Raw genomic sequence first — 11469 nt, forward strand, 5'->3', positions numbered from 1 at the left:
TAAAAATGGTGTGTTAAAATTTTAATCCAATTAATCTGGGTTGCCTAAATGTTTAGTTTACGATTAAGGAAGAGTTTTTTTATTTGGATAATTTGTCTATATATATAACTTACTTTTAGTAAGTTTTGTATTATTTTATTAAATAAAGTCACTTTTAGTGAGAAGAAAGAACATTGTTCTCCAGAGAAGAAGTACATGAAACATCAAGGTTTAAATATTGATTTCGCTAAAATCTTATATAAAGCAATATACTCAATTGAAAATATAATAAGAAAATGTCCCAACAAAAAACATATCTTTTTATTGACAGATGTATATCAGTGTGTCTAGTAGAACAATCAGACGTCGACTGAATGAACAAAATTTGCAAGTATATATTTCAGTAAAGAAACCATTGGCATCAAAAAAGAATATTCGGACAAGATTATAATTTTGCACAAAAATTTGTTAATTATCCTGAGTTTTGGCGAAGTGCACTTTGGAGTGTTCAATAGAACACCATCAGATGATAAAAAACACATTTATCGTTCTCCAAACAGAACTTACCAGATACACTACAAAAACTGTTCTTGGTGTGATATAGGACCATTACAAGAAATTATTAGTAAAGTGCTATTTGCCAACAATAATTTACAAATTATTTTATTATTATTTTTATGCAAGATATTGATATCCTCATGCATCTTAAGTTATTTAAAGTTGATTAAAAGATCAAGATTCTTGGTTGGTCAGCGTAAGATCCGGATCTAAATACAGTTGAAAACTTGTGGGAAGACAATTAATACATCAAAAAGCATAAAATTTAAATGAATTGTGGTTATTAATTGAAGAGTCGTGAAATTTAATTTCAAACGACCATTCCCGATATTTCATTGAATCTTTGCCTCACCGTTTACAAGTGGTTATAACGAACAAAGGGTACCCAACAAAATAACAATTTCTTAAAAAAAATTCTAATAAAAGTACAACAGAAAACGAGATAAAAAATGTTTGTAAGAAACCTTACTCTAGAAAAACAGTTCAGTTTTCTGTATTGACCTGCAAGCAAACTTGGGCCCGTCTTATCCAATTTCGCCGCACTAGTTTAAACGTTCCTCCTTGCTGCTGTTCCCGGAGAGCAGATTATAGGCAGCCGTTGTGATTCGTTCACGCAATTCACCGATGTTTTGTACTTCCGTACAGTTAAAACAACAAAAAAACATTATAAAAATAAATTTATTTGGGTTATAATAATTGAAAATATTAAGAAGTAAACACACAAATAAAAAGTTCAAAAACATTTTTTATCTCGTTTTCTGTTGGACTCTTATTAGATTTTTTTAAGAAATCGATTTATTACTTAGAAGTGCATATCTGGTTAAAACATTTCGGATTAGTTATGAAACACCCTGTATATTTTTCAAAAGTCTGCTATTTCTGTGATCAGCCACATTCCCCATTTATTTAGTTTAAGATTTAATTTAAGTACAAAAAGAATAATGGAAGAAAGAATACAGTGTAGTTGTTTTAAATAAAATATATAACATTTTGATTTCATTTAATTAGAGGTGTGAATTTCCTAATAATTTAAGGATAGTAATGTGTGCTTCTTCTCTGGATGTGATCATAGTCTCAGAGGTGTATCAATTATTTTGCAAATGGGAATGTCCTGTTTCTCATAAATCTAATATTTCCAAATGGTTAGTCCTAAGAGACATATTGAAGAGTTGCTTTATAGACATTTTGAACGATAGTTTAATTAAACCAAACATTAAATATTTTAATAATAGTTCTGTTTTTAATTACATTTATTACGTTTATGGAATCAACCAACCAAGGAAGATTTGAAATAAACAATTTTAATATTCAATTCAATTCAATTCAATATCTTTCCCTGATAAAACGACGCACGCTATGAAATATAGCACTGTTTGACCTGATCAGTTTTATGTGTGGTCAATATTTTATTTTTCCTTTTTGAAAAAAATCCAGAAGCCCGATGGTTGCATAATTTTTTTAGCTAATGTTGATGCTCATACTACAAACTAATAACCACTGTCCACTTGTATATGAGAAACAGATCACATTACCCTATCTTAAGTACCTTGTTAATCAAAAATTCGTTTAAAATTGTTTAATATTTGTTAATTCACATAAATCTTCTTATAAATAGAAGGATTATGTTCAATTTTTTAGTTCTGTTGATTTGAAATATAATTTTCACAAGTTGTTCTTTAAAAGCTTTATTAAAACAAGTTACAATATCTCAAAAATTACATTACACATTACAAAACTTTTAAATAAAACCAATTTTTCTTTGTTGGTTGTATTTCATAAATTTTTCAAAGACGTAGATGTACTTTATGAAGCGTTCCCTTGTGAATCCTCTAGTTTCGGCTATTCTTTCAATAAACAAATGTTTCAACTCATTCATATTATTCGACGAATACCGTATGACATTCTTTAATTCCACTATTTTATTCATGTTGTATTCACTTTCTAAGTAATAAAATAACAAATCTATGAATACCTTACGCATTTTATGTTCTTTAAACATTTCTAAGCGATAATCTTCATAATAATCGAGTTCCCACAGAAACATGAAAGTGTTCCAGTTCTCTTCTAACTCAATGTTCTTCTTAAAATTTTCAGCCAACAGATATAAATACTCCAAATACTCATCATACGTTGCAGATTTCATTCGATACGATTTAAACGTTTTTTCAAACAAATCCAGCCGACCGTTCCTGATTATTAATATCAATAGACAATGTGTTCGTTTACGATCAAGTTCGAATATACAACTAAAATCTTCTTTATCAATTCGCTCCATACAAAAATCTAAAATGTTGCCTTCTTCCAAAACAGGTTTCGAAGTATTCACCAGTGCGACCAAACATTTACTCAGTAAATCAGACTTTAAGAAATAATCGCATTGATTATAGAAATGCACGATACCTTCATACCAAAAGTATTGAACGGCCGTATAAAATCCATCTTCTGGGTTTTGTTTTTTGATTTTTTTCATATTTTTGTCGATTAAAAGTGACCAGTAACTATCAATCGGCGAATTGTCATCAAGTTCTAAGAGAAGCAGTTCCTTTTTTAAATGCGGCGGAAAAACCATGTGTTTAATAATGTCAGGATTGTAATTGGTGAGCAGTTCTTGGAATAGTTTTGGAATTTTAGCCACCAAACAGTATCGGCAAGCAAGTGAATATCTAGTTGACATACCGAAAGGATTCCCATCTTCTGTTAATTTTTCACCGACAATTTTTGGTACGAAGTTTACGCCGTTCCAACTACTCGAATCAGCAACTATGTCGCACAAATAAGTTTCCAGGTCTTTATTAATGTTCGGTTGGATGCTTATCAACACTTTCAGCCATCTTTCCAGAGATATTTCTTTTTTCAATCTATTCTTATCTTTATTCTCACGCAAGTACTTTTTGACGACGTCGAATACTTTATTAAACGTATCACTCATTGTGGCGATGTGTTGTTTCTAAGTACAATTTATAATTTTGAGCGAGAATCCTAAAATGTAAAGAATTGACTTGAAGCAAAATTTTGAATTTGACAAATAATACGTCAAAACTAATCCGATATTAATATTAACATTAGTTACAGGGTGTTGTCTATTTAAGAAAAAAAACACTCTCGTAACATTTCTATTTGTAATACAATCTTAATGATAAACAGATAAAAATAAAAAAATATGTACTAGGGCAGCGGTAACATTTCGAATGAAATTTTATTGTGGCACGTTACCTATTTAAAAAATATTTTTATGACATTGTGGCACGAACAACAAAAAAGGTTCGCCATCCCTGTACTAGGGCATTTAAAAAAAATTGTTTTTTGAAAATAGGTATAATCAAATGTCATGTATCAAAAAAGTGTAAATTAATAAGGAACACTTACCAATAGCTATTAAATATCTTAGTATTTACCTGTACAAAAATTCAAATGAACTGAGGAATAAGGCCAAGGCTGTGACATCCAAATTAGATCTTACACAGTACGGAGTGAGGTAAATATTCAAATAAAACTGGAGACCATCAGAACGATTACATTTATTATTGCCTGGTGTCAGCAGCTGCAGCCATTTCTATAAAAAAAATTTCCTTCTATTGAAAACAAACTAATTAGGATATATGTCAAAACTTACTTAGTACGTCAGAAATAGTAATAATGCATTACATTGGTGATAACTGTGTTCAACTTTATCCAAACAATTATGAAGAAAGGAAACATACTTACCATAAATACTGAATTTAAAATTCAATAAAAAGCAAAATTAACATTCTTTATTGTTTATTTCATTTTAAAATACAGTCTTCCTATAGCTACACAAAAAATATAAGATCTTGCTAATATAGAAGATATGATAAAATTTAACAACCAAATATCAAAAACCGAATTCATATATTCAGATTTATTAATATTTTTGATCAATATATATCACTTTGTTAAATATTTGTATATACAAGTGTAATTGTTGATTGACTTTACAATAATAGAACAGGTAGTTATAAATTAGTTTTCTTGTTTTCAGGCAGTTTATGGCACTTAGCCCTTGATAAATTTAAAAAGCGTCTAGTATAATATTAGCCTTAGCATAATTTCGTGATTTCTTAACAAAAGGGCTTAAAAACAATTTTCCAAAAACTCTTAAATAAAAACACTATACTGCCGTTAAGGAACAATTTCATAAAATCACATAAGACATTCGAAACATTAGCATTATTTAATGCCCATAATACTGGTTCCTCGCCATTTTATATTTTGGAAAATTGATATAAAAAATATTAAGAGGGCACTGTGTAGTTATGATACATTTAAGGAGGGACTTGAATATTTTAAAATACTATAATATGTCACAAGTGAATTAAGATTACCATGAAATTATCAGGAAGTCTGGAATGTTATGAAAAATTTAGTCAAGGGTAATTTCAGATCATAATTTTGAATTTTCATAAGCAGGATATCTCACATTTTTTGATTCCGGCTATCTAGTAAACTATTAAAGATTGTTAAAAGATTTGTTTGCAGTCTTAGCATTTGAGGTTGTGCTGATATTACAAATTAGACAATCAAATAATTTGAGATATACATATGGGGTTTAATTTTGTAAAAACAATTCCATGGTAAAGCATATTTGTCACAGTTTAAATATCAGTCAATAAAAAAATAGAGGCATAGACATATATTACAGAGTAGAGTAATTGAGTAATAAAATATTATATAAATTATGACTAAATTAATTGTGAATGACTGCTATGGTTTTATTTGTGCAATAATACAACTAAGCAATTTATTAAAATCAAAATCACTGATTTATACACGTGTCAATATGATATAGCATTTGTTGCACCTGTTTGTTTGTTTCAGCGTTTTTAAATATTACACTAATTTCGTTTTTCAAACGATAACAATTTTGAATTCCGATATAACAATAACAATATATTCGATTTTTTGAAAATTCTATTACAAAAATAATTTCTCGTAAATACTTACACATATCTTGGAAGTTTTAAATTATTAATGGAAAAGATAACTTAATTAAGATGTAAATATTGTTTCATATTTTATAAATTATTGTTTAAATTCTGATACACCTGAAAATTTCTCTAAACAGATATAAAATTTAATAAATTAAATATTTTAATTTTCTGTCATTTTAAAACTATAAAAAATATAAAATAAATGAGCATTAAAAAAATTTACACAAGTGTAATTTGAAATGATATCAATATGAAACCACCTTGATTAAATTATCTTTTGTCTTTGTTTCAACAAAACATCAGATCTACAATCTGTACAGATCATTAAATAAACAAAAAATGAGTGTTATACTACGGCAACTTTGGACGTATTCAACTTAACATTAAGGATCACAGCGAAATTCCCTATTCGTAAAACGCGATGAACGCTTCAACAGGTGCGACACTGTAAAACAAACAAACAGGTGCACGCATCGAGGATTAGGTCACGTTAATAAGGGTACGTAGGCTAGGCATCTCACTCACACACTATCCGCCGTTCAGTTGCTTCTCAAGTCTAACTTTCAGTGTCAGCTTCTCCTCCTTTATATCCGCCAATTCCTGGCTGAGTTCCTGGCACATACGCAACAAGACGGTGTTCTCTTCCTGCAACTGCATGAACAGGTCCCATTTGGCCTTATCCTCCGCCGTTACTGTTTGACTCTCTTTACTCTTCGCGGTCGGTCTGTAATTTAATACGTTAGTTCCAACTGAACGCATAGCAACTGAGTAGGCTAAGTTACCTGTAAATTTCGAAGGCGCCGTGCTTGCGAGGTGCGTCGTCGGCCGCCTCTGCGCCACTCGTGAACTGTGCGAACAGCTTCTTTCTCTCGGCCTCGTACAGCTCGCCGGGAAAGATGCCCTCCGGCACGTTCTCGTACTTCTCGAACTGGTCAAAGTTGGCGAAGGCGCCCGCCCCGTCCGGATCGAGCTCGACCTGCGCCGTATCACCCTCGGACCGTTGATTGATCAGTTTCCTGGACGACGACGCCTGTATGTTCGGACTGATGCGAGGCGGCACTGTCGGGGGCGCGCCCAACTTGCTCAGTCTGTGATTGAACGAAATATGAACGTGTCTGGGAATGAGTTAGTGATGCAGTCGATTCGTACACAAAATTAATCAACTAATACCTGTTCAGATCGAGCGAGGAGCTGCGGCCGTGCGTTTTGAAGGGCCGTGGCGGTGGAGGGGGTGGTTTCTCCTTCTTGGGCGGCGGAAACGCGGGAAGACTGAACGGACCGCCCTCCTCCGGGGCGCAGGCGCTCGTTGGTGGCGGCGGAATCGCCCCGGGTCCGGGCAAGTTGATCTTCTTCGGCTGCGGCCGCTGGATAGCGCTGTTTTGGCCGCCGGCCGACGAACTGCCGGATGCTCCTAAGTTGATGTTGGCGACGCCGTGCGACACAGTCGACAAAATGGTGGAGTCGATGAATTTCTTGGGACTATGCATGTCAATGGTACCGCCGTCGGTTTGGTCCTCTGTTTGGATTGGTGCCGTTTCGGGTGTTAACCTAGTGACGGCAAGTTTTTAAAATTCGTTTTTACTTTCCACTAAGACTAATCTTAGTATTTAAAATCGTTTTTATTGTAACCTAGTAATGAAAGGTATAATTACTCTAACAAACAAGTATTATATTATTTGAAAACGTTTTTATGCTCTTTCTAGTTGTGCTATTTATTTTTTTCCTACATTGTATTTAAATCGTTTTTCTTGTGTTAAAATGGTGTATTGAAGATGCAAGAAATTAAGTACTCTCGTGTAACATGTTTGGAAAGACTCATTAATCTTCTAGACGTTTGTGATTTTAAAACAATTTTTAATGATTATTGATAATGATAACAAACTTTAATTTGACTTTTTTAAATATTAAAGAATAGAATGTTTTTCCTAAATATTTTGGTTACCCAAGGTAAATATTAGATATCGAAAAAAGTATAATAACTTACATTTTTGGTTCGTGACATTTTAATATTTTTTGGGTTATAATAGTGTATTTTTACAACAACAACACAAGTTGCATGTTGAGTTCACAATTCATTTAGAAAATATGTTGTAAGTGACGAAGACCTGTTTCGTTGGTTTATAAATAGCAATAAATAAAGAGGAACAACGTGAAAGTTGTGCCGAAACCTGTACCAACGAAAAAATTAAACATCTCTCCCAAAATCCTCGTGCAAAACATTGGGAAATAGGTCAGTCATGCGATAGATCTGCTGAAAGGCTTTATGGAATAAACTCAAAATGTTGAACAAACGGATTCTACATAAATTATGTAAAGATAACCGGATATATTACGACAATTCTCATTGGTCTACACAATAAGTTGGAGCTGGTAAATTTAAAGTACTTAAAGAAAGTCTTAGCGTTGATGACTGTGCGATGGATTGCGGTGGAATTTTACATATTAACTTCAACTATAACCTTCATTAAATAATAGAAACGGAGTTCTGCCTTCTCATGACAATGTAAGACCATATGTCACACAAAATATTGAAAAGTTTCAATGTTTCAATGTTCTACGTCATCTATCAGATATTTTTTCATGTCTATTATTTATTCTTGTCATTCAGTTCTAAGAATCCAGAGTTTTTCTTTCGTGGCATGAATTTGCTTGAAGAACATTTTCATTTTAAAGTTAACCAAAAATTATTTCTTCAGGTACTTATACAGTAGGAAAAGCGTTTGACCCGTCTGAATTTAGAAAGAGACATCATGCATTACAGAGACAGTAGAAGTCTGCCTCATAGTGGGAGACTTACTGTCTCTATTGTACATGATGTCTCTTTTTGGATTCAGGTGGGTCAAACTCTTTTCGTACAGTATAATATACAGTGAGGTCGTAAAAGTCCCTCTTATTACTTTAGAATGGAACCTTGTATAAAAACCATGTAAATGTCGTCAATCTAACTAAAGTTAAATCATCGTTCAGAAATAACAGTATGTCCTACTGAGACCAGTCACTATATTTTCACTATAAATTAGTGTAATATAAGTAAAAGTGTATAATGGTGTACCTTAAGGGTTTTGGATGAACTAGCTTGGGGTCCTTATCTAACGTGACCTTTTGGAAGTCGAAATTGACTGGTTTGGGACCGGGAGACGAGACCGAACTGGTCGGACTGTCGACGAACTTGGTCCACTCCTTGGCCGTGTCTTTGGTCTGTGGCGACAGTATCGGTTCAGTTTCCGGACTAACTGATAATGGGGTTTCGTTGCCGGGCATCAGAGCAGCCGGTAACGTGTCCGGCAGTTCTATAAAATTCCTCCTCAACACCACCTAAACAAAAAATCGACACATATAACAATGACCATCTATTGAACTGTTCCAAAATGTATACCAGATGCATGGCTGTGTTGAATTCTTGCAGGCTAAGCGCCCCATCTTTTGTGACGTCCGCCAGCTGCCAAATCTTTCTCAGTTCGTGAACAGGGAGACGCGACTTCTCGAAGAACGTCCTGGCCACCGGTCCCGCCAACAGAGCGTTAGTATCAGGCTGCAGTGATCGGAACTGTTTCGTGTAGTAGTCCCGTTGCTCGGGAGTAATCACGAACACCTCACTAGTAACCTCGGTGTCGTCATCACTGCTGTGACGATCTGACGATTCCTCCTCCGTACCTGTAGACGTACAATATTACATCTTATCCTGTGCAAACAACAGAATCTGTCTCACCTAGCAACTGTCTCTGTTCTTCCGACACGAGTCCGTGCCAAGCTCCGGTCACTGCCCAGCTTCTGTCCTGGACGCTGTTGGTGGGCGTGGGGCTGTCCGAGGCGGCACTGCTTGCCTCAGGCGAATCAGTCCTCACTACACTCAGGGTGTCACTGTCGGCCTCCGAGTCGGTGCTGGTTGCGTCTACGTGTTCACTGTAGCTGCTGTTCAACGCCTCGTCCTGTCGCAACTCGATCAGATCATGGACGGCGTTCTCGGTCTCCAAGTTATTCCATGTGAAGCGCGGCAACGGCAAATCCAATTTTTGGGTGACCAGATCCGTTTTTAGGGACATGTTCGCCTGATAGGCCGCCACCAATTTCAGGGCGGAGAAGAACTGTTTTCTTGTTAAGTAATTGTTGGTGGAGCCGTTCCAGCATATTTCCGAAATCTTAAAATTTCAAAAAATTAATTGTTAATTTAACATATTTCATCCACAATATTTAAATTTAACTTATAAGTACATTCGCCTGAAATACAACACTGTTATCTTAATTTCCCCTATAAATTCCCACAATTCATATCTTAATTAAAAATAATTCTTTAATTATTTTTAATTGCTTTGTGGTATTGTATGATAATTTATTTGGCAAAACGATTAAATGCAAGTATTTTATTTTGATGTTATTTTAAAAATAAAATTAAGTGACGCTACACTATAAATTATTTAATTACTTGAAGGTTTCCTCTATAAATATTAAATTGGTGTAAGGTAAAAATATATTCTGATATTTTCGTTTTTCATTATAAAATCACATAATGTAATACTTATTATTTTAATTAATTTGATAGTATTATAATTGGCTTGGCACAATAAAATGCTCAAATGTTCAAAAAATTTTTTATTAAAAGGATAAAATAATGAAAAAACACTATTTAAATATTTAAAATACATTTTGTATTCTTGTTATTTTATGATAATATGTATGTCACTTACAAAATAATATATTTTTAAACATGTGTCAAAATATTTGCATATGATAAAAAATACTCAGTATTTCTGTATTTTAAAATGTTATTTCCAATTATAAAATCCCTGAATTTACACTTATTCTCTAATTATTTATTAATTACTTATTTTGTGAAATTGTATAATAATTTATATAGCACAATAAAATGCTTAAATTATATTTTTATTATTTTATCATATAAAATGATCAAAACATGTAGTTAAAATAGAAGATTAAAATATTGAAAATCCTATGGTTTATTAAATAATTTTTTATTTGGAAATGTCCTCTCATTTAACGTTTAAATTATTACTTAAAATTATTGTATATTTATTTATAACCTTTTCTTTGCACAACTAATTTTAAAACATAATATTTGCATGCTATAATAAACATTATCTAACAATATGTAATTTTATGTTTAAAACTGTACCTTGTATCTATATGCATGTTGATGTAAACAACATGTAGCTAAATCTGTTAATATTTTCAACATATATTTTAATAATAAAAATATTAAAAAACAAATTCTGTTGAGATACATGATCAGCAGTTTATGATCGTACCACACAAATAATATTTATAATAAATAAAACATTATATATCTTTGTTTTAGTCTGGTCTATTTCCTATGAAGAGAACCAACAATTAAATTTATCTATGGTTAAACATAATGAGTAACTACAAAAGCTAATCATCTTCCAACTGTTCACAGGCAACTATAACGGAAATATCTTGCAACCTTCTATGTAGATTAAACCACAATTTCAGCATCAAATAAAACCTAAATGCAGCGAGTAGATACCGTGAATATTTTCGAAATGAATGAAGAAAAAACGTTGACAAAAACATTGCATTCCGGCTGGACGGCTAACGGAAAAATCAAATTACCTGTGCGATTATTTCGTCGGGCACGTTACCGGACTTGATCAGTTCGATCGTTTTGTGTTGGGAAGCCTTTCCGGAAAAATCCTCGTCGCACACACAAAACACATCCGAAAAATACCTTTGGAATGTGTCCGACAAGTGTAACTCGTCCATTTTTTACGTTTGACATTTGGCATTAGCTCCGACGATAAAAAAAACCCGACCCGCAACTTGGGATGTTTGTTAAGAGAGGTCGGAATTGTACTGCGCCGAAATACAGGCAACCTACGTTACATAGATATTATTCGAATTCGAGAGAGGACTGATTCGTTTTTATTGTTTGAATATTAAGTTTTCATCGTAACTCTTGGGTTACCTTGCTTCGAGCAAGTGTCCGTTCCATTTAGGTCCCAGTAAA

General features: G+C 33.1%; 2 protein-coding genes across 3 annotated transcripts; both read right to left on the reverse strand.

The window, feature by feature from the left end:
* Window positions 1-2206: 2206 nt before the first annotated feature.
* LOC109600175 (uncharacterized) lies at window positions 2207-4104 on the reverse strand. The gene is made up of 2 exons (XM_049970409.1): window positions 3933-4104; window positions 2207-3516 (listed from the first exon to the last, which is right to left on the reverse strand). Exon 2 carries the CDS (start codon window positions 3464-3466, stop codon window positions 2276-2278), a length of 1191 nt encoding a protein of 396 aa, XP_049826366.1. The 5' UTR covers window positions 3467-3516; window positions 3933-4104; the 3' UTR covers window positions 2207-2275.
* Window positions 4105-4279: 175 nt separating this feature from the next.
* LOC109600548 (ralBP1-associated Eps domain-containing protein 1) lies at window positions 4280-11266 on the reverse strand. 2 transcript variants are annotated; one of them, XM_049970401.1, is made up of 7 exons: window positions 11076-11266; window positions 9196-9625; window positions 8863-9140; window positions 8539-8801; window positions 6657-7034; window positions 6269-6574; window positions 4280-6210 (listed from the first exon to the last, which is right to left on the reverse strand). In XM_049970401.1, exons 1-7 carry the CDS (start codon window positions 11223-11225, stop codon window positions 6015-6017), a joined length of 2001 nt encoding a protein of 666 aa, XP_049826358.1. In that variant the 5' UTR covers window positions 11226-11266; the 3' UTR covers window positions 4280-6014. The 2 variants fall into 2 exon arrangements, with proteins under 2 accessions (XP_049826358.1, XP_049826357.1); XM_049970400.1 differs by having other exon boundaries at window positions 6269-6601.
* Window positions 11267-11469: the final 203 nt, after the last annotated feature.

The sequence above is a fragment of the Aethina tumida genome, chromosome 1, assembly GCF_024364675.1.
Source record: "Aethina tumida isolate Nest 87 chromosome 1, icAetTumi1.1, whole genome shotgun sequence".
Lineage (NCBI taxonomy): Eukaryota > Metazoa > Arthropoda > Insecta > Coleoptera > Nitidulidae > Aethina > Aethina tumida.